Source organism: Hoplias malabaricus, chromosome 8, assembly GCF_029633855.1.
Source record: "Hoplias malabaricus isolate fHopMal1 chromosome 8, fHopMal1.hap1, whole genome shotgun sequence".
Classification (NCBI taxonomy): Eukaryota; Metazoa; Chordata; class Actinopteri; order Characiformes; family Erythrinidae; genus Hoplias; species Hoplias malabaricus.
The window spans coordinates 26,820,033-26,844,328 of NC_089807.1; the positions used below are offsets into that span (position 1 = coordinate 26,820,033).

Here is a 24,296-nt window from a genome sequence, read left to right on the forward strand (position 1 = left end):
TTCACCCACCACAGCAATGCCACTTATTAGTGACTTCCACATTCTCCTTGCCAACTTGTCAAATATAGCTGCTTGGTTAGGAGATTGCTTATTAGTAGATTGCTCATCTTATTTAAATGATCAGCCTCATATGTCCACCTCACTATTAGCATGAGCAAGGACTAAGGATTATTAATGATTAATTTTAAACACATTTGATTTTACCATAGCATCAAGAAGGGAAAAAGACTGAGTTAAAACAGCTCTCCTGACCCCCTCACACCAAACGGTCAAGACGATGGCAGGGTGATGCAACTCCAGCAAAACGCATGTAATTTTACTCTGACTTTGGGAGTCCGTGACAATAAAATCGACTGGAGAGCTACAAAGTGCTCCTATATATTCAGTAGAGCTGATAAAATGGAAAATGAATGCAGATACAATGTGTTCCTGATCCAGTGATAGTTAAATGGAGAGAAACAGATGGTAACAGACTTGAGAGCACCTTGAAACATTGGCATCTCCCTGCTCCACCATCATCAAACCTCGTTAGTGTTTAAATTAGTTTGAGCCCAACTACACCACCTAGGGAGTTTCACCCTAGGAAATAACCCTAAGTACTTTTCCCAAAAGCACACAGGTACGTTCCGAAAAGAGAAGAGACACGAAATGGAGCTCAGCATACAAAGTCCTTTACTTCAGCGGTTCCCAAACTATTTTGCACCACGGACCGGTTTCATTTAAGACAATATTTTCACAGACCGGCCTTCATATGTTCAGGCCTACATTTGCTCGATAATCGTTACTGACGTAATCTAATAATAAATCATCCTCAGTGGTCTTATGTCAAATGCAAACATCAACAGACAATAAACAACCTTTGTTCATAAATTAATAATCAACAACATCTCTTTAAACGAAAATATTTATTTTAGAACGAAAATCCTTTCTAATAAGAAATGATTATAATAAAAAACTAAACTCGATTCAAGTGACAATACTGGTCATTTCTATATAAAAGGGTGAACAAGTCAATCCAATAATAATAATGTCAATTAGTGAGAGCACTGAGCTTGTTTCTCTGCAACAAGCCGGTCCCATCTCGGGGTAATGGGAGACAGTGACACTCGAAGTGTGTTCCGTACTTCTACGTCCAGTCTGTTCTGTAGTTTCGTTTTGGTTGCGGATCACCTGTAGGAATAAACCCGTATTTTAAGCAGGAATCCTGATATTGTCTTTTAAATGCAGATTTCGTTTTCTTGAAAGATGTAGGCTCTTCTTCTGTCTCCTCATTGGGCCTTTTCCCCTTTCCAAAGAAGCTCACCAAAGATATTTGTTTTTCACTCATTTTTTCACTCATTCCGCACAGAAGTCACTTTTCAAAATAAAACATTTAGACTGATAATCAATTAAAAAAAAATTCAAATGTTCTGTGCGGCCCAGTACCTAATGGCCCACGGCCCGGTATCGGGTCACGACCCGGTGGTTGGGGACCGCTGCTTTACTTCATACCAGTTGCCTTACAAACATTTAAAATAACAATTTTATTAATAAGTTTAAAAAAATAACACAAGAGAATACAGTGGAGTTTTGCCTATTCGCTTCTGAAAATAACCCCAACAAGGTTATTGACTACATTGGCTCACCATATGATCCCACCCTTTGCATATATTTTAACTGGGTTCCAAACAGACGCTCTTCTATACAGAGTTCCAATACTAGAGACTATATAACCCACACACACACACAGGTTACCAAAAAGAACCCTCATAGGGTAGCGACTCCACACACAGCAGATCAAGTGCCCAGGAAAAAGGAAAGAAATGTCAGAAAAGGATAACCAGTCAACCAAAGGGACACTCATGTACCAGGTTGCTCTGCAAGAACAGGTAAAATACACAATTACGTAAAACAGGCAGATCAAATGCTTAAAAGGACTGTAATACCCACAGTCCAAACACAATCCAAAATAATAACAAAAATAAAAGGGTTAATTTAAAAGGCAAAGAAAAACAAAAGAACTCAACAAACAAAAAAGAAAACCCACAAGGGCAAATAATAAAATAAAAGAAACAACTAGATAAAAGTGGTTCAACTAGATAAAAGTGGTTCAACCCCACAATGTATCCACAAAGGCAAAAAAGCATGAGACTAGGAGAAGCTCTGCTCCACACCACCTGGGCCACCTCCAATGGCGACACCCCAGAGCACCTAATAAAAGGACATTTTAATCATAAAAATATAAAACCGTCAAATAATAGGTGGGATAAACTAGCCACATGCTAAGCACACATACCCTCCATGCCTCAAGCTCTTAAGCCCATCTATAACTAAAACATACCCCAGCCTAACTAAAAGAATGAAATTCGTACCTTGATGCAGCTTGCCAGCCCACCCGTTCTCAGACACACCAACATACACCTAAATATGACATTTTCCTGTTAAGTTCCCTCCTATTTAGTCAATCAACTTCATTAAAATAGGTGACAGTAGCTCCTAATATCTACTGTCCAACCAATCGTACTCAGCAACTGCTTTATATGCACTGTCCCAGATTAAAGCTGCCGCTAACGGCTAGCAATGTGGTGAATCAACGGGGAGAGTGGCACCTGTCTTCTTTCTGGTAAAATGTCAGAGACGCTCAGTAGCAAGCACCGCAGTACCGCGACCCAAACGATAAAAAGTGGGAGCTTAGCCTACCACATGCTAACTGCGTATATATACACTGGAGCTAATGAGCAACAGCATGACCCAGGAGAGAAGGGGGGGGGTGGGGGGAAGACTGCTCCTCAACTACGGTGGCTGCCCAAGCCCAAAAATAACTAATGGCCCAGTGACAGCTCTGCCTGTTACATTCTACACCCACCTTTTGTGTTGGCGTCCTGTCGACAAAATATTACCACAACACATGGACTAACACCAGGGTCTGAAGTGTACAACAGCCATACTACTTGAATCCGATACCAAAGATGCCGGGTTAGGCGCCACACTTGCCATGGAAATTGGCAGACGATGAGGGTTCCTATGCTGGCCTGCTGTTATTTGAGTTGTTCGTTGCCTCACATCTAACCCCTGCTCAGCAATTTTGAACTTTGAATTTTGAATTTTGATACAACAGGGGAATCTGGACCACTAGGTCCAGCCCTGGAAGGAGGACTGACTTCAACTGGATTAACCACTGGTGGGACTGGAATGGACAATGTCTCCTGGGACCCAGCTTGAGGATAACCTACCACTAGCCACTGACCTGACTCTTCCTCCTCTGACTCTGAACCATCTTCTATGTTTGGGTTCCCTACTGGAGGAGACGCTGCAGAAGAGTTTGGAGAAACTAACTTTAACATTACCCAGTGTACCTGCCAGACCTGGCCCAAGTCTTGCAACGGGGCCACTACACCACACCCCCAGGTTCAGGTACGTTTACTACCTGGTGAACAATGACACTCCAAGCATCCTGGATTTTCTTACGTCCACGAACAGAATGATTCCTAAGATAAACCAACTGACCTACCTGCAACTGGTCACCTAAAAAACCCTGATCATGACGTTCCTTGCGCCTCTGATGCTCCTGAACCCAATCACCAACTGCTCTACCCTCAGTCTCCGGGACCCTACCCAACAGGAAGTCCACTGGGAGTTGGGGTTCTTGGCCAACAAGAGAAAATATGGTGATTCCCCTGTAGACTGATGGACAGATGAATTATAGTTAAAAACTAACTGAGGCAAATAATCTGGCCAATGGCTCTTCTGTTCCTGGGATAATGTGTGCAGCAGGTTATGCATTGTCCGATTAAATCGCTCACACTTGCGGATGGTATGGAGTAGTTTGTGTCTTCTGAATACCATACAAATCACAGAGCTGGTGGACAAGAGAACTCTTAACCTTGAACCACAATCTGAATGTAGATGGGCAGGGACCCCATAACGATAAAACCAGTGCTGAACAAGCACCCTGGCCACTGTCTGAGCCCTTTGATCTCGAGTAGGAACCACTTGAGTAAACTTAGAGAAAACATCAGTTATAACTAAAACCTGTTCAGTACCATCCCTAGCAGGTTCCAAAAAAGAGAAGTCAATGGCCACTACCTCATTTGGTCTTGAAGCCAAAAGGTGTCCCATTGGAGCACGCAACTGTCTCTGTGGGGGTTTAGCGATGGTACACCTCTCACATTGCTGACACCACTGCTTAATATCATTAGTCATTCCAGGCCAACACCACTGCTCCCTTACTAATGCTGTAGTATGCTCTATCCCTTGATGACCATGCTGGTTGTGTAATTGTTGCAGCACTTCCTCCTGTAGGCATTCTGGAAGCAAAAGCAGCAGAATCTCTTCTTCACCATCTGGCTTCTGAACCCTACGGTACAACAAGTCATTACGCTGGACGATCCTATCCCATTGGCGAAGGAACCCCTGAGTCTGGGTTGACAAGTCTTCCCTCACACTCCGACTAGGTAGTCTATGCTCCTGCCAAAAAGAATTAAAACTGCGGATAGCTAGATCGGCTTCCTGCAAACACTTTAAGTCCCCAAAATCATGGGAGGGAAAAGCAGAAATAAAAAAAAACTGAGCTACTGATGGTGAAGGGGCTGCCTCCCTAACCGGCTGCCGAAGAGCCACAGGCAATGTCACACTGCCCACTACTGAACCCTGCAGCTCTTTTGGCATGGGCATTCTCTGCTGAGATAAGGAATCAGCATTTTTATTTATACGGCCTGGCCGATAACAGATAGTATAATTAAATGCTGACAACTGAGCAACCCAACGCTGCTCTGTAGCACCCAACTAGGTGGTATTCAAATGGCTCAGGGGGTTATTGTCAGTCCAAACAACACACTCCTGACCCCAAAGATACTCACGAAACTTTTCTGTCATTGCCCACTTCAAACCCAAAAACTCCAGCTTTATTGAGCTATACAACTTTTCATTAGGGTTGAGACTACGACTTGCATAGGCCACGGGACGCACTCGACCATCCTGTTCCTGGGAGAGCACTGCTCCCAAGCCCTGGTGACTAGCATCAACCTCTAAAATAAATGGAAGCGAGAAGTTGGCAAAGGCAAGTGTAGGTGCGTTCACAAGCTTGGACTTCAGTGTCTGAAAGCTGGTCTCACATGGCTCTAACCAGAAATCTGACAACTGGGAACCAGGGCCCTTCCTAGTCCTTGTCCCACCCAATTCAGCAACTAAGAGGTGCAACGGAGCAGCCATTTTTGAAAACCCCTTAATAAACCACCGGTAATAACTGGCAAAACCCAGGAATGAACGTAACTCAGAAACAGACATGGGGCGGGGCCAATGAGCCACAGCAGATACCTTCTCAAGATCTGGGGATACTCCCTTATCAGACACCAAATGACCCAGGTGCCGGACTTGAAGGGGGAAGAAACAACATTTCTCCAACTTAGCTTTCAGCCCGGCTTGATCTAGTCGATTTAGCACCAACTCCAAATGACTCAAGTGCTGATCTAGGTCAGAAGAGAACACAATAATGTCATCCAGCTACAGCAACACGGATTGGCAATTCTGATCACCAAACATCCTTTCCATCAGTCTCTGAAAGGTGCTAGGGGCATTACACAACCCAAAAGGCATGCGATTAAATTGAAATAAACTAAAGGGGGTACAAAAAGCTGTCTTTGGGCGATCACCCTCAGTAACTGGGATTTGGTTGTACCCACTAGCTAAATCCATTGTCGAAAACCACTGGGCACCTGATAGGGCATCTAAAGTCTCCTCAATCCTAGGCAATGGAAATGCATCCTTCCTGGTTTTGCTGTTAAGCTGACGGTAGTCAACACACATGCGGAGGGTACCATCTTTTTTTCTAACCAGGACAATAGGCGAGGCATAAGGACTACAGCTTTCCTGAATAATCTGATTCTCAAGCAGCTGCTGAATGTGAGCCTTAACAGCATCATAGTCAGATGGCGGAATACGTCTGTACCTCTGTCTTACTGGCACCTCATCCAACAAAGGGATGTCATGGGAAAATAAACCCGTACAGCCAATATCCCCTTCAAAGGAAGAGAACACTGTAGCATACCTACAGAGAAGGGACCGTACCCTTCCCTGATCTACTGGGGACAAAACAGACAGATCCAATGCTTCAATTTGCTCAAAATTGAACTGGGCTGAGATGTTTGAGCCTGAACCTGGGCAACCACCATAGGGGGCTCTCTCATTTCCTCTGTAACTCCAAACAACTCACAACTTGTGTGCTAGTATCCTAAGGTACGGCGCGGGGGCAAAACAACCCTAGTGCAACCCACATTTACCATGGGCATGTATACAGTCCCTTGATTAGGGAGACAGCAACCAACAGGCCATCAGGTAAGGCACCCAAAGTATCAGAAGGTTCAACCAAAACCCCGGTAGTGCCCTCATTGAGATGACTGGAACATGTGGCAGCAACCATCTTGAATGTACCTGCTGGTATATGAATAGGTCTCCGTCCCCTAACCCTAGCTACCCCTGTGGCTTGTATAGAGGACCCATCAGAAACCTGATGACAATACTGCAGGGCTTGCTGCCAAGGTGGGGATGTGTGCACAACTGGTGGCAAGTCAAACAATGCGGGACCATGCTGACAGAAAAGTTCCTGATAACACTCTTGAATGATGTTCATACCCAACACGCCAGGGACTATAGGTGAGGTACTACAACCTGGGGGATCTTTAATTACCAACCAACCACGGTTAGGGAGGGATTTTCCAAGTACCTCCACGGTTAACTCAACGTAGCCTACATAGGGTATTTCTAACCCATTAGCGACCCAAACGATAAAAAGTGGGACCTTAGCCTACCACATGCTAACTGCGTATATATACACTGGAGCTAATGAGCAACAGCATGACCCAGGAGAGAAGGGGGGGCAGGGGAAGACTGCTCCTCAACTACGGTGGCTGCCCAAGCCCAAAAATAACTAATGGCCCAGCGACAGCTATGCCTGTTACATTCGCTTAATGCCAGGTCTAAAACCCCACCCCAACTGTGAGCTGTGGAGCTGTGTTTCAATGCATTTGACATGACTTGGAGTGGTGTTTGTGTCTCAAACACAATTAAACACCATTAAATACCACAAAATCATTAGCGTGTGTGTTTGTGTGTGGGAGATTTTTTCATAGCCACAGATGGATTATATGCATTTACATTTCAATTTTTCAGCTATGCAAATCATTCAATACCTGGAATCACTGGGCGCAAGGCGGAAACACACCCTGGAGGGGGTGCCAGTCCTTCACAGAGCAACACACACACTCACACACAACCTTCACTCACACACTCACACCTATGGACACTTTTGAGTCGCCAATCCACTTACCAACGTGTGTTTTTGGACTGTGGGAGGAAACCGGAGCACCCGGAGGAAACCCACACGGACATGGGGAGCACACAAAAACTATAGCATTTTATGTGTAATTATATATAATGTGGTATGTACATGTACACTACAGGGCTACAGACAATATATAAAGACAATAATGTTTGAATAATATTACTGGAGGTTAAGACAAAGTCCCAAGCTGTAATGAGGAAAGACAGTGACAGTGTTGTATAACGGATTAACTGCTGTTTGCTCAGTAGATTTCATGGTGTGCAAGTAGAAACTGTTCTTTATCCTATTGCTCCTGGATGTTCTGGTATGATCTAACAGATGGCACTCTGGTAAACAGAGTGTGAATACAATTAGTTTTGAATTCATGATCATGTATGCCCTGTAATTCTTAACCCATGATAAGCTATGATGTTTTCAGCACTACATTACAAATTCATTCTTTTATTTTGTAACTGAGCCCATGAATATTGAATGTTTACCAGTTGTGGACCAGCCATAAATAATAATAATAATAACAACAACAACAATAATAATAATAATAATAATAATAATAATTATAATAATAATAATCTATATTTGTATAGCACTGTGACCCTGAAATGGACAAGCGGAAAAGAAGATGTATGTAGGTATATATTTGTATAGCAACTTGCATACAAAATGCACTTCAACATACTTTAAACATACTTTTTTTTGTGTGTGTGCCCTACTGTCAGCTTCAACAACTATCCCAATACAACTTAAACACAAACAGCAGGACACCAAAGCTAAGTGCGAATCAGTCATTTTTAATTATTTTTAAAAGCAAATCACCAGACTGATAGTTATCCAAATGATCCTAAATTGCAGCTCTAATGTGTTCAGACACAAGGTACAAAAAATTATATTAACCATTACATTACAGACCAGGTAAGTGATACCAATAACCATCAGTTTTTTACTCCACTGTGAACTGACTCTTTTTGAGGTGTCAGATTCGGAGATTGTGACTGGCTAAATTTATGTACATATGCATTTTTTCTAAGAAATTGGTCTAGATTTGCTGTGGGCCTTCTGGGAAGACTTTCCACAAGGGTAGGAGTGCGTTTATGCAAATTTTTGACCACTCTTGCAGAAGCGCATTTGTGAGGTCAGACACTGATGTTGGACAAAAAAAGCCTGGCTCACAGTCTCAACTCTAATTCGTCACAAAGGTGTTCTATCCAGGCGTGCTTTACACCAGTGGTCCCCAAACACCGGGTCGTGGGCCATTAGGTACCGGGCCGCACAGAACGTTTGAATTATTTTTTTTTTATTGATTATCAGTCTAAATGTTTTATTTTGAAAAGTGACTTCTGTGCGGAATGACGCACAGACGCATACATGCGCAACCAGCCGTTACCCCAAAAGCTATCAAAGATGAGTGAAAAACAAACATCTTTGCTGAGCCTTTTGGAAAGGGGAAAAGGCCCAATGAGGAGACAGAAGAAGAGCCTACGACTTCCAAGAAAACGAAATCTGCATTTAAAAGACAATATCAGGATTCCTACTTAAAATATGGATTTATTCCTACAGGTGATCCACAACCAAAACGAAACTACAGAACAGACTGGACGAAGAAGTACGGAACACACTTCGGGTGTCACTGTCTCCCATTACCCCTAGATGGGACCGGCTTGTTGCAGGGCTCATTATTATTTGATTGACTTGTTCACCCTTTTATATAGAAATGACCAGTATTGTCACTTGAATCGAGTTTAGTTTTTTATTATAATCATTTCTTATTAGAAATGATTTTCGTACTAAAATAAATATTTTCGTTTACAGAGATGTTGTTGATTATTAATTTATGAGCAAAGGTTGTTTATTGTCTGTTGATGTTTGCATTTGCCATAAGACCACTGCGGATGATTTATTATTAGATTACGTCATTAACGATTATCGAGCAAATGTAGGCCTGAACATATGAAGGCCGGTCCGTGAAAATATTGTCTTAAATAAAACCGGTCCGTGGTGCTAAAAAGGTTGGGGAGCGATGCTTTACACCACTGCATCCAACGCTTTGCATTACGCTTGGTGATGTAAGGTTTGGATTCAGCTGCTCGGCCATGGAAACCCATTCCTTGAAGCTCTCTATGCACTTGAACTAATCTGAAGACCACATGCTTGTGCACAACTGAACATCCCTGTACACATTTAAGTAGCTGAATTAACAACTTAAAATTAATGTCTATATTATATAATTGTTTACTCATTTGTTTTACATTGTGCTCTTGCATGGAACACCTAATGCCATAAGATCTCTGATGTGACAAGTTAATTACCAATGCAATGATAAATGTCTGTGAAGGGGTGCTATTTCTTATTCACTATAAACATGGGGATGAAAAGAGGTCATAGCATGTGGTGTCTGCAAACATAACAAAGCAGCTGAACTGTGGAATAGTCTAGCTTTTTTATAGCGGGCCATCTCTATTGATTTAACAGCAAAGAGAACAAGTCCTGGCACACACATGGACTCATGCACATATGGCAAATACAGCCATTTTAATCCAGCTCAGAGTCTGACTGTAAAATGTCTTACTGTAAATGTAATTAAGTTCTTTAAAGAAAGATGTGCATCTGGATGTCAGTTGACTGATTGTGAAAGCACTGAACTGTGTAATAAACATGTACATATATTATTGGAAAAGCTACCAAAAGTCCATCCTGGAATGTTGATTTTTTTCACTCAAAATGTATCTGAATTTGAAATGTCATGAAAATAGGTGGTATGGTGGCACAGCACATAGTGTTGCTTCCACACAGCTTCAGGATCCTATGCCAGATTGCACTAGGTATATGTAAGTTCAAATGTAGGCTTGTTGTAACAAGTGCAAAAGTTAAGTTCAGGTTTCACAATACTAAATTAGATTGTTTACATTTTTAGTTTTTCACCACGCAAACAATTATTTATGTAGGAGCTAGTAGATAGAAATATTTGCATCTACCTATAAGCAGGTATAAGTTGTGACAAAATCAATAGCAACCAATATATGACCTCGTCTAGAGCGCTCCGGGCAGAGAAGGGGAATTACTTTCACCTTTGGTGTTGAGACAGGCTAAATCTGTTACATAAGTATGATGATCAGAATATCTATGCTAAATTTTGGTTTAGGCAAGATCAAATTATGCTAATACTCTATACTGACTTGAAGCACCAACATTAAACTGAGCTATCATCAAGTTTATAACTGTGTATCACACTATGTTATATTGCCAGCAGGTCAGTGAAAAATGTTGTACGGTACACAATTCATTGTTTGTTAAACAATTTCCAAGATCACACTTTATGTATGCAAGTGTCACGCTCTCGTCTCGTCGTGTCTGTTTTTCCCTGGTCATGTGCTCTTTCTCAGCACATGGCTATGTTTTGTTTATGTTCTTGTCTCCGCCCTTGTCCCGCCTCCTCGTCTGTGTCATCTGTTAACCCGTCCTCCTCGTTATCTGTCCAGGTGTGTCTCATTTATGTCTTGTATTTAAGCCCTATTGTCTCACGTTCTGTTTGTTGAACATTTCTCCTTTGTCTAGTCGGTCGTGTTTTCTAGTCTGTCCGTCTGTCTCCACAGCTTCTCCATGTTTGTTTTCCTAGTCGTTGTTTCATGTCGTAGTTTCTTTTCATTTATCGTTACTTCGTTAACTCTTTAGTCTGTCAGTCCCGTTTGCCCTGTGTAGCTCCCCATGTTTAGTTTAGCCTGCTTGGCTCCCTGTTTGTTTTCGTTCTGTTAAAGTCTCTTTGTTTTGTTTTATTCCTTTATTAAAAATACTGTGTTTTAGCGAGTGCGTCCGCCTCCGTAAGTCCGCCCCTCGTTCCTGACAGCAAGACTTTGAATGGCAGTATAATTTCCTGCAGAAATGTTCTGAAGAGGCTGGATTCTCAGGCATGGTAGGATCTATTGATGGCACCCATTTAAAGCACATTTTCTTGCTTTCCTATGCAAGAAAAAACAATGGACAACTCCTCAAATTTAGAAAGATCAATGATTGCCAGCTCTGCAATTGGAGACAGTTACAATGTTATTTGGTTCTACCCCAAGGCCTTGTATGCTGACACGATAATTTATTTTTCTTGTAATGATTCAGCACTTTATATCGCCCTTTATACACAAACTCATCTGGATTTTGAGCTTAAGAAATAAACAAACACAACTACATCCACATCTGAGTCCATCTGCCTCTTTTTTTTTTAATGTATCAAACAACTTTAGCATAATGGTTTACTTGTCATGATAAAGTGCAGTGAGTGAAAATGATTTATGCATCATTCAAAAAGAACAAAAACCGACTCCAATAAATGAGTAATAATAAGCAATTTGCTTGCATGGACCACGCCAGGAAATGAGTCAGGGAGAGGGGCAGACTCGGGAGATTTGGGCTGGAGTTCTGGAACTTTCTGTTTTTAATAATTAAGAATTTTTTTATCGTCATCGAGGATTTCCAAATAAAATTTCTACATTTGATTGGTCAGACCACAGAACAATTTTCTACTTCACCTCAGTCCATCTTAAGTGATCTTAGGCCCAAAAAGGTGGTGTTTTTTCTGGATCTTGTTTATATATGGTTTCTTCTTTGCCTTTGTTTTATCTCGTGTTTGTTGATGCAACGACAAACTATCAACAGACAGTGGTTTTCAGAAGTGTCTCTAAGCCCATGCAGTTATTTCCACTACAGAATCAATTTGGTTTTTAATTAAGGGACCAAAGTTTCACCAATATTGGTTTTGGGCTTTCGCCTGAGCATTCTTTCACTGAGTCTTTTCCATCTACCTATGTTTCTATCTTTAATTCTGAAAGATTCAGCCTCACTGATATGCTTGATGAAATGTTTTAAAACTTTTCAACATTTCATTGTCTTTGTACTATTTTCAATGAAATATATCATCACTTCATTCTCTTTTCACTTACATATTGCACAGTGTCCGAACATTTTTGTTGTACGATTGTAGCAGGGTGGAGTTCTGACATTGGTTTTACCCCCTATACTTCCCAGTTGAGGATTTTGGGGTGGTGCTTTCAAATTAATGGGGGGGGGTAGTCAATGACTTATGTAAGGTCAGGCATGTCCATCGAAGAATGTTAAAAGCTTGAAGCCTTTCTTTCTCCCCCTAGGACTTCTCAGGTTCCCATTTCAGTGGTTCCTGGGGATAGTTCCAGCGAAGAGGATGACATTTGCCTGTTGGTATCCGAGGGTTTTACCACCTCGTGAAACTGTTTCAAGTAACTCTAGTCCTACAGTTTCCCTGGAGAGAGTATCGGTAGATCAGCGTCCAGAGGGAATTGCTGCACAGGGAAGTTCTTAGTCCCAGGGTTCTTCGTTGCGTTTAGATGGTCAATCATGTTCTGGATTGCCATCTTTGTGACGGACTGCTCGTTCCACAGCTGGTCAGCACTCTAATATTCATCATCTCCCCCGTCCAGCTGGTAGTGTAGATGAGGTGCTTGGTTGCTGAAGTTTGTGCTTCGTGGTGGCTTGCTCTGAGACAATCGTAAACCGTTGGCTTGTGCTTGGATTGCCGGTGTTGGACGGTTGGGTTCCTGTGTTTGCATCATAACGTGGGTATGTTGACTCTAGTTGGCATGTTTTACTAATGATCAGATTGGGAGATAATAATATTTCTATTAATCTGGTGGGTGATAGTAGCAACCGTGCTGCATGGTTGGGTTGTTACTGCTGCTGTATCCTCTCTGATTTTGACCTCAGTGGGGGACTTTGTGATACGGTCTCCTGGTATGTATGCAGATTATCTTACTTTTTAAAAATTTGATTTTAGTCGAATGTTTTGTTTAGTGTTTGTATTTTTCAGGTCCCTGAGCCTGGGTGGTCCTGGCTTTTGTCCAGGTCCTGCGGTGCTGCTGTTTTGTCTTGGTTTTGTTAACTTTTTTAAGATTATATTGTTTTGTTTTTGTGATTTCTTTTGTATTTTGAATTTGTAAAAGTTATAATCATCACCGGCAAGCGCTGTGTGTGTGTGTTTGATGGGAAGAGTGTTGTCTTTTTGGAGTGAATTTTGATTTCTTTTTCTTTTATTATTTGTTACTCTTTTGTATTTTTTGCTCTCTTTCTCCCTCTCTCCCCTGTCAAACAGGAACTGTGGGTCATGGCAGGAGGTTATATGGTTGGTTTGTGGAGTCCCGGTCACTCATCCTGCAGTGTAGAGCACTGGGTGTGTAACCTGTGTGGTGTGATTACGTATGGTGGTGGTATAGGGGACTCCCTTTGAGCTCAGTCTCTGCCATGGTAAGCCCGGCCCTGTTCTACTACTTGGTCTTGTCTAGGAATTATTTTATTGCTGTTACACATTACAGTCTTGTTGATTACATGAAACTTTGTTTTAAAATCTATTGTTAATATATTTGGAAGTGTTGGAAATACATCTCTGGCCTCTTGGTGTGAACGAACCTGAGTGTCTTTCTCATTTCTCTTTTTGCTCTGGGCCTTAACGCCCCCTTTTCCTAGGGGTGAAAGTCCCTTAGGTCGCGTAGTCGTGCTACATCACTTTATTGTATATTCTTCCTGACCACTACCACCTCGCCACACTTTCACTGAGTATTCATGAGAGGAACTGAAGAAGAAAACCAAAGCACATGCCATATACCATATCAGTGATTACCAGCTTAGTCAAATACATTGGCAAATGGCAGCATGAACTCAAGCCTGAGCATGAGGTCTGCCTACAAGCCACTTTGAAGTAGATAGTCACAGATGGAGCCAGTAATTACTGATTGGACACACTGCCTCCTTTGTTGGAGCAAAGCAGACAGTGGCTGCTTGCATTAATTGAGAGTTTGTCCCCGTTTTGAGCAGTAATCTCCTCTTATGCTTCAAGGCAGGCTTTACACTAGATGCTGGAACATTGCTGTGCCAGTTGTCTTCACTTTCACATAGACATTACAGTTACATAAATATTAGAGAAAGGGACTGGATAGGATTGTGGAGAACTTCTGTTCCCTCTGGTTTGTTTACACTCAGAAGCTCTGCATTTTTTTTTAAAGGTTGAACGGTATGTTTAAGGAGAAAAATGTAAGCTGTTTGTCTGTCTGGACACTGATGGATGACTGTCGAGACCCTCCTCCACGCTTTTAGATCAGCTGCCCACGCTCCAGCAACCACCAAGTGCCTTGAAGATGTCCCTACACTGAAGTTCTCATGGACTACTAACTATCATCACCAGTAGATTGACCAGAGGAGGATGGGTCACCCCTTGTGAGCCTTGGTTCCTCCCAAGGTTTCTTCCTCAGCTGGGGGAGTTTTTCCTTGTCACTGTCGCCCCTGGCTTGCTCACTTGAGGGTTTTACTTTTGTTTTTACATTTCATGTCAAATCTTTGTCTTACTGGAATTCTGTGAAGCTGCTTTGTGACAACATCAGTTGTGAAAAGAGCTATATAAATAAATTTTATTTGATTTGTATGTGGCTGACCTTTAACTTGTCTGTAAGTTTTTATTCACTGTTTGAATTAGAACAGGCACAGGTTTGTAATTTGACTTGTTTATTTTTAGACCTTTGTCTGTGTTTACTTTCATGCAGTTAGCACTCTCCTGAATTTAGAGTGGGTTCATACCTAAATATTTTAAATCAGCAAAAAAGAGTCAATATTGCTCACCTATGGAGCAGGAATATAGCAGTATCCTCATCTCTTTTGTTCTTCTTTACTGACACTGGGGTTTTCCTAAATACATTAGACAAATTTCCAGTGCACAAACTGAGGGAAGAGCTAGCAAATGGTGAAAAAAAAACATCCTCTGAATTTATATATATATGTGTGATTTTTGATTACAGTCTCCTAGGATTTAGAATCTTTTTGGTTCAATTCACATTTCTCAGCCCATCCACGTGGTTATTTTCTCACAGTCAATTTAACCGAAAATCCACCATGTCTCCATCAGTACAGCTCACACAACTCTGGTAAAGGGGCAATTTCCTCTTTTATCACTCCCTAATGTGCCCAAGGACTCTGGTCATTGAGAACACACTTTCCACAATCAGACAATCAGAAGCTCTTCACCTTGGTTCAGCTGCCAACCACTCAAGTGCACATGATAGGAAAGATCTATTATAGTTTCTCTATTCCACTCTACCTTTAAAATACCAGACACTGTAACCTCCCACTCCTTCCCAGTCTTTAACTGGTAAATTAAAAATCCTGTTTTCTGAACAAAGAATTATTTTATATAAAATATATATATATTATATAAATATATATATATAAAAAATGGCTGCCCTTTTTGGGGGACCAGTTTGTTGGAGCATAAACTGGCTCATTCACGGACTACAAAAAAAAAAAATATATATATATATATAAAATACAAATAAAAAAATTGTCTCATGTGAGTTGCTATTAGTGAAAAAAAAACTCTTGCATAAATAGTTTGGTACATCTTGGTATGATTATTGCTCCTTTACTGGTTGTTTAACTGTTTGTCTATCTTTTTTTCCCCTCTTCTGTTTCACCACTGGATATATAAGAAACAGAGCAGGAGAGAGTATGCAACTCCTGTACTTGAGTAAAAGTAAAGAGAAGCTATAAAGAGAAAAAAACAAGTCATATGCTTGTGTTCAAATGACTAATTATATTTGCTTGAAAATGTACTTTACCATCAAAAGTAAAATGATAGTGAGTTATTCTAAATATTTATGTAGTTAAACACAGCTAGAGAAAGTCAGAAAAGTGTCAATATACTACTCACTATTATGAAAATGGTTTATCCATACTGGTCTATCAGCTTGGTCATATAGTGGACATAAGTGGCCCACCAGCTTTGTCACATTGGTCTTGCTGATCTAATGACTTGGTCATAGTGATCATGTTGGTCATACTGGCCTGCCAGTTTAGTTTTTTTTTTTTGTCTCTTAAAAATATATGTACAATGGAGTTTTAGGGCCATGGCATTAAAAAAAGCCAAGATTACAAGAATAAATACAGAATTCTGAGAATATTCTCGGAATAATTCAGAGAAAATATCTCGGAATAATTCTGAGAATATTCTCAGAATTCTGAATTTAATCTTGGAATCTTGTTTTTTTTTTTTTTTTTTGGGCCCTAAAACTCCATCATACATATGCAATTAGACTGAACCTTAAATAATTTACTGATAAAATTTGACGATGGGGTAAAATAACGCTCCTCATATCATTCCACTTAAATAGTGCTTATTAGAATTATTGTTTGTTTGTTTGGATTAATTTACATTCAGTATCTGTGTGAGGCTGAAACAGAACATCTTCGGGTTCTGTTTGGCTCACATCGCATAACAGTACCTTAAAGTCTATTCTGTAAAATGCTGGTATCCAGTGAAAGGATTTAAGAACAGGAAATAGGGTCCAGTCTCAGTGAAACATGCAGTGAACAAGAGAGAGAAGAGTGAGAGAAAATAAAACCATAGTTTGTCCAAAAGATGGCAGCATTGTTACTTTTCCCACAAGCAAAATATCATGCCATTTGTGATAAGAGTAAAACTTGAAGAACTTCAGTCAGAGTGACATTATTGTGAAAGACTCCTAGAATGTCTCTCAGCCAATCACTTTGCAGGTATGGAGCCAAATGTACCAGGGAGGTTCCAAATTCCTGCTTTTTGTTCTCTCCAATTAAAGTATGATGGCTTTAATAAGTAGTTCCCAAATATTTTCCAAACTTCACCAGTTAAATAGAAATAGTAACAGTGACCTGTTATTTGCCAGATAGTGAACCCTCATAAATCTACATTGTTATACCACAGATCTTGCAGAATACTTATCTTACTTAGTCTTCTCCCTCAGTCGACATTAAGTCAGCTTCAACAAATATTTGTTAATACGTTTAACCATTTAACCACCAAGTTAAATCAATTTGACAATCTTTTTAGACATTGATGATAAAATGGTGTACCTTAACATCTTCTTTCAGCTGCTCCCGTCAGGGGTCGCCACAGCGGATGAACCATGACTCGCACAGTTGTTCTGGCAGTTTTTACGCCGGATGCCCTTCCTTATGCAACTCTCCCTATTTATCCGGGCTTTGGAACCGGCACTGCAACGCGATGAATTCCAGTGGCTAGGTAGTGGTGTACCTTAACATATGAAATGAAAATTCACAGTCTCATGTCTTAGCTTAGTGACCCAGAACTGTGTTATTGCTCAAAATGGGGTGCTCTTTTCAAGTGCAATATACAATGTTCCCAAAATATAGGCAGCTGTTGTAATAGCAAAGGGAACCACTTTAGAAATACATTTATGCTATGGGGCTTTTCCACTGCATGGTCCCTACTCGACTCAGTTTGGCTCTTTTGCATTTCTACCAGCCAAATCTGGAAGCTTGTCCCTGGAACCAGGGACTTTTTATAGTTCCTGCATACGCTTGATGCTAAGCGAGCCGAGAAGGTACTAAATATGAAGTGTTACAGTTTTAGAGTGCTGCCTGGCCAGAGAGTCCTGTCGATCACCATGAAATTCAGACCTCCAGCACCATTGGTAAAATCTCCAAGTTACAGAAGCTTTCACATTTGTATTATCCGACTCACCACTGCAGCTTGTAACATTACAGTGTGTGTTTTGTAGAGGTTCAAATGCTCATTGGATCAGTGACTGACGAAAATTCTAGCGAGAGCCACACTCTGAAACTAGGAAAACTGCTGATCAGTGAGAACTGGGGTGGAGAGCCGTGTTCAGTTGTTCACAAAAAAACAAACAAACAAAAAAAAAACCTTAATACACAATAAATAAGCAGCGCATAACATTACTGCAGTCGTTGTTGTACGGCAGTTGAGCCCACGGCATTGAAAAAAATAAAATTATAAGATTCCCAGAATTAATTCAGAATTCTGAGAATAATCAGAAGAATTCCAAGATTATTCTCTGAATCTTTTTTTTTTTTTTCATTGCCATCGTATTGTGACTTTTTAAGCCAAAGCTTCTTAGAGGCAGGGTTTTGCGACGTCACTGGCTATATTTCCTGGGGGCAATGTACTAGTGGAAAAGCAACAAGGGAAAATCATGTTGCACCGAGCCGAGTTGAGTCCAGTCAATGCTATGCAGTTAAAAAAGCCCCATTATAAAGGTTTATGCATGGTATAAAACCTGTTTATTATTGGTAATTCATTATGTTAATAATACATTAAAATCACTAATTCTGTTATAACACATTAGATTGAAAGGGCAACAGTGACCTGTTGTTTGCCAAACAGTGAATGCACATCAATCTACACTGAAACTTCTGATCTCGCCGGATACTGGCCTTACTGACCGACTTCTCCCTCAGTCAATTAACTGTGTAAGGTTTATCAAATATTTGTTAATAGATTTAACCCTCTAACAACCAGGTTTAATCAATTAACCACCAACAGGATGCTTTTTTATACAATAACGATTACACTGTGTACCTTAACATGACCGTAATTCTTTACATTGACATTTTCAGTAATTTCTCAGACCATTTCAGTATTAGACAAAAAAAGGTCACTGTCACCCTTTCTATCTCTAATGATTGTTAATGACTACAACCTAATCAATAACCGTGTAATAAGGTTTATAAGTGTAGTCTTTCTTTAAAATGTTAGCCAGCAAAGTGTCCATGCCTGTACTGATGCATGTGATTTGGAACGTTCAGCAAGCACAAATGTTCTGGTGTCCCCATATTTATGGCTAGGTGATGGTATGTATTTATACAGTGAAGGACTAATGAGTACACATTAACCATACTCGGATATAGACCTATGTACACGGCACCAGGTTTAAAAAATGTTTTCACTCAGGGCTTGCTGGGTTTTCCAGATAATGCATATTAACTGGGGAGACAGTACTAATGGAGCAGCTATTTTCTTCCATGGATCTTTGTCATGTTTATGAAAATAGACTGTCTTGTCAGATTTATTATGCTGACATCAAGTGACCAAATCAAAGTTTATATTAAAATCCCTTGCTAGGTGGGTACCTGCTTCATGGACTACAAAACCATTTGATTCTTCTTTTTATCACAGTTGCATTTTGTAGAAGCATTTAGAAAATAATACGTAATAGATTTTATATTAGGTTTGCTTCAATTTGGTGGTAAAAAGGACTGTTTGCTCCTTGCAGGGATTATGTACAGTACTGTTTTAGGCACCAGAGATTGAAATTTACAAAGCTATTTATCTGAGCAGTGTTTATTTGCTAAAAACAAACAAACAAACAAACAACAAATAACGCCCAACATTAGAATAAAACCAAATAACATTATTCCAGTAAGTGTGATATTCTGTGTGTGAATGTATTGGTTTAACTTTTTCCAAATCTCTCCTTGTGGAGTCCATATTATTTGAGGCTATCATCCAATACCTAGTTTTAGCGGTTAATAAATAATGATTTTAAAAAATGGGTGCTGTTGATTTAACAAATTCATGCTATCAAGGAGAATCTGAACAAATTATTGTTCTTCAAACTCACTCACACTTACTACTTTATAGAAATCAAATCTCATATTTCTTATTTGTTTTATATTATTTTTGTGTTTACTGTGATTACATATAATTTTATACCAGCACCACACTTACTGAGAAGGCATTAGTTTAAATAAATATAATTATATTAGGTGCCCAAGACTCCTGCACTGTACTGATTATATTATGTCAAGGAAACGTGGCCGTAAATCAGAATGCTGGAGTAAATCTAGACCTCAGGGATGCACACAGCACAGCAAAGCTCTGGTTTGATTCAATGTATAACGTCCTTGTCATAGTGGCACACTATTTGAAGGTGCAATCAGGCATTTTTATCTCAAACCAATATCAAGCAATAAATATGATTGAATGTGATTGTGTATTATTTTTTACTTTTTCCTAAAAAAGAAAACCGTGTGCTTTCTCGAAATGTTGTACAATCGTTTGAAAACTGATATACATTACAAACTGTAGTATTATAAAAATAAGTTTACACAGTAACAAATTAATGGGAAATTAATGTCCAGAACACTTGTCAACCTAATTTATTGGACAACTTTATTGCTTTTTTTATATACATATACCAATCTGATAAGCTTGAATCAACTACCAGTTATATTCACTGTAAACATTTAGAAGGAATGAATTATTCAGTATAACGACAAAACACAAATCATTTCTATGTTTATAGTCAATTCCCATAAGAGTTGCCATAAATTGAAGCAGCTATATAAAAAAAAAAAAGGGCACAACTGAGTAATGTCATTGAAGGCCAAATAAAAAGGATTCCAGAAATGCTTTGAACAAAGGACGGTGTGAGCAAAAAAGCAAAAAAACATTACAGTGTCTGGATTATGTTTTATGTGATAATATAAAGAAAGCAGTTATAGCCAGCTTTGCTGAACTCTATCTGAACAAGACATGGCCATGAAAACAGCCACAGGTTACCATAGCAACCATGCCAGACTTCAGCAAAGACAATATGAACAAATTTTATCCAGGGAGGGCTGGGCAACAGCATCATCACAGGCTCAGTCATGTCTCAGATTCACGAGAGAGACTGGTAAATCAGCACACACACATAGACAATTTCACTGGGTGAAGAAGCAAATAAGGTTTACTATATTTTCTACTGGTGTGTTCAAGATGTCCAACCAGTGTTGTATCAGCTGTAAAGTCCACTTTGAAGTGCGTGATTTTTGTGAAGCTGTCAAAGGTTAAACAACAGGTAAGTGTGCGAGGTGTCAGAAGCTTGAAACCAGAATTAGGACACAGTAGTGCTCTCTCCCCATTACTTCGGTATTTTTAAATATGTGACCCTCATGGGTATGGGCAATGGGACAAGGTTATTACCTATACGTATACCAACACATTCAAGGGCAGTGAAATACTAACATGTTAATAAAACACCAGGATACAACATCAAATAGATATTTTGAAAAATGTTTTTGCTGTCCCTTTTTAAACATTTCTCCCCATTTATTCAGTTTACTTGCTGCGTTATATTCAGGTGGAGGTTCTTCAGCTTTGCCACACATTATTTGCTACCCATCTCCCACCTGATATTTATCACAATATCCTTAGACTTACATACAGCTCCGGCATCTGAGGTTATACAAACTGTATGTATTAAAGCAACCAAAGCCACTTAGGACAAGGGTCAACAAATAATGCCAATATAATACATCATGCATATGCCTCTGAAATGCAAAAAAAAAAAAAAAAAAAGCTGTTTTGCTCTTACTATTTTACTCAGCCTGTCCAACCAGCAGTCCAACAAAATACAGCTTTCCATTCTTCAAGGTGGACAATTTAATAGGAGAAATGACTTAACTCAAGACAACAGGTTCACTACATAAATCTCTGCATTTAACCCATCCACCGTCGCAGACACAAACTCGCAGTAGTGTGTCATTTTATATCCACAACACACTAGAGGCAGTGGCGCCTGGGGAGCAGTTTGTGGAAGGTACCTCAGCTCTGGATTAATATTTCCAGCCGTTCCTCAGACTAGGATCAATGACCCTAGCTGTATTAACACTCAATACATGAATATCATTATGCAGTGTGTAATCATGCCTTATTCTGTAGTCACACATCTTTTAAAGAAAATTTTGATCAAAAAAGTGCAAACAAGAAATAATAATTGGGAATGTTTAAATCATTGTGTGTTAAACAGCATTTTCCAGTCACGATCGCTTTAAAGGAAATGGTCAATTTTAGGTACTAAAAACCTTTCCTTTAAGGACAAATAGGCACAAGCATAACTCACAGTAACACAGACATGAGCAAAACGTACACACCAGGCCAAGAACAGGAGATGATGGTACAGGAGACCTGATTGCATGCATATATATGAAGTGCGTATTGTGGTGTTTATATATATATATATATATATATATATATTTTTTTTTTTTTTTTTCCCCATCATACACAAATCCAACTCCTCCCCCACACCTTATTTCTTTTTTTACACCACAAGTCACACTATCAGTCACACTGATGGAGTTAACATGCCTAAATGTATCAAATGAACAAATAAAGACAGTGATACAAACATACAGCTGTATGAAAAAATTGGCTGTAGCCAATGACCCAGTTGGTTTCATTTTGTAAATGAAATTATATTAAGACCTCCTCTTCAGAGAACACAATTTTGCACATTTTAACAGCAGTTTTTCCATTTTACTTGCTAAATTTGTTTATTTAGCAAAAGAAGTCTTTATAATATTTTATATCTACGTTTGTTCACAATGTTAAATGAACAAATATATACCATGAATCTTATTCACATAATAAAGCAGCCATTGTACTGACACCTAGTGGCTTGGATGTCTCAGAGACTCTATGTTAAACCCATTTGACACATGGTGACCCCATTTAGGGGACACTATCTATGGAGCTTTAAGTTACAAAGGACCTTGATTTTTCATCTTATTGGAGTTTTAGAAACTGTGCATTAAATGCAGAAAAATGCCATATGTTAGTTCTCTGTAGAGGATGTGTTAGTTCTCTGTAGAGAATAAAAAACATGTAATTTGACCATTCCTCTATTATTCCCATTCTCCTCTATCCATTAGCCCAAGTTCTTTAGGGCTGAGAATTATTCTTTTAAGCCCAGACTACCCTTTGCCTCCTCCTCTCCAGGAGTGTTGTCTGATCCTCCTCCATCTCCCTGGAACAGCTCTTCAAGAAGTTCCTCTCCGGCTCCTCCAGCTCTCGAGGCCCACAGAGCCGCTCCCTCTCTCAGTCCCATGGAGCGCAATAGCCGGGCATAGTCTGCAAAGGCAGCTCCGATCAGCTTATGTGGAAGACAAAGTGTTAAGGAGAAAGCACATTTAGAGTAGCTGGATCTACGACGCTATATAAGAGCAACAAGAGAGGTTCCTGAAAACGTTCTGAATGACCTCGTCATGACCAAAGATGAAAAATGGCCTTGTGTCCATTCTTGTTTCATGAACCTTGATTTCTGAAGTGGCAACTTAATGGGGCAATCCTATCAAAAGAATAAAACCACTGTTATATCTGTTGAAAATATATCTGCTTGTCAAATACAGTTGTGCCACAAGACCAACGCCAATCAACCATAACTTAACCACCTCCTGTTTTGTACACTCACTCTCAGCTCCACTACACAGGAGAACTTTGTAGTTTTACAATTACAGACAGAGGTCCATCTGTTGCTCTGTATACATTATTTATCCCCATTCACCCTGTTCTTCGATGCTCAGGACCCCCACAGGACCACCACGGAGCAGGTATGATTTGGGTGGTGGATGAGTCTCAGTGCTGCAGTGACACTAACAAGGTGGTGGTGGTGACATATTAGTGTGTGTTGTTTGGGTATGGAAGAATCAGACACCAGTGCTGCTGGAGTTTTTAAAGCCCTCAGTGTCAATGCTGGACAGAGAACAGTCCACCAACCAAAAATATCCAACCAACAGCATCCTGTGTTCACCGATGAAGGACTAGAGGATGACCAACACACTGTACAGCTACAGATGAGCTACTGTTTCTGACTTTACATCTACCAGACATGGACCAACAAGGCAGGTGTATCTAACAGAGTGGACAGTGAGTGGACACAGGATTTAAAAACTCGAGCAGTGGTTCTTTATCTGTTCCACCACTCAAATCATACCTGCTCTCTCATGGTCCTATGGGAGTCCTGACCACTGAACAACAGGGTGAAAGGTGGTAAATAATACACTACAGTCTAATTATAAAACTACTCTATAGTCAATGGAGCTAAGAGAATGGAAAGTGAGTGTGACAACAAGGAGGTGGTCATTATGTTATAGTTGATCAGTGAATATACTTGAGAGTGAGATTTTAAAAAGACCCTGGTGTGTTTTTTAGACACCAGCTTATTTCCAAAATCAAGTTTGCTGTACTCTAATGGGAAGCCTTTGTATCAGATGATGGAACATTGCTGTGTTGATTTGATGGAATTAAGTGGATTGAGCTTTAGTAAATAAGTTTACAGTAGATGATGTTTTGATTACAAAACCAATTCAGCTTATTTCAAACGTATTAGATTGTGCTCCATTGCTCAGCAGAGCATAGTACACC

At 40.0% G+C, this 24,296-nt stretch overlaps 1 protein-coding gene across 1 annotated transcript in view; it reads right to left on the bottom strand.

The window, feature by feature from the left end:
• Positions 1-20,214: 20,214 nt before the first annotated feature.
• Positions 20,215-24,296, bottom strand: part of wdr11 (WD repeat domain 11) — a 131,766-nt gene continuing 127,684 nt past the window's right edge. The window contains exon 29 of the mRNA XM_066678724.1: positions 20,215-23,027. Within this exon, the coding sequence (XP_066534821.1) occupies positions 22,828-23,027 (200 nt within the window). The 3' untranslated portion in view covers positions 20,215-22,827. The remainder of the gene's footprint in view (positions 23,028-24,296) is intronic.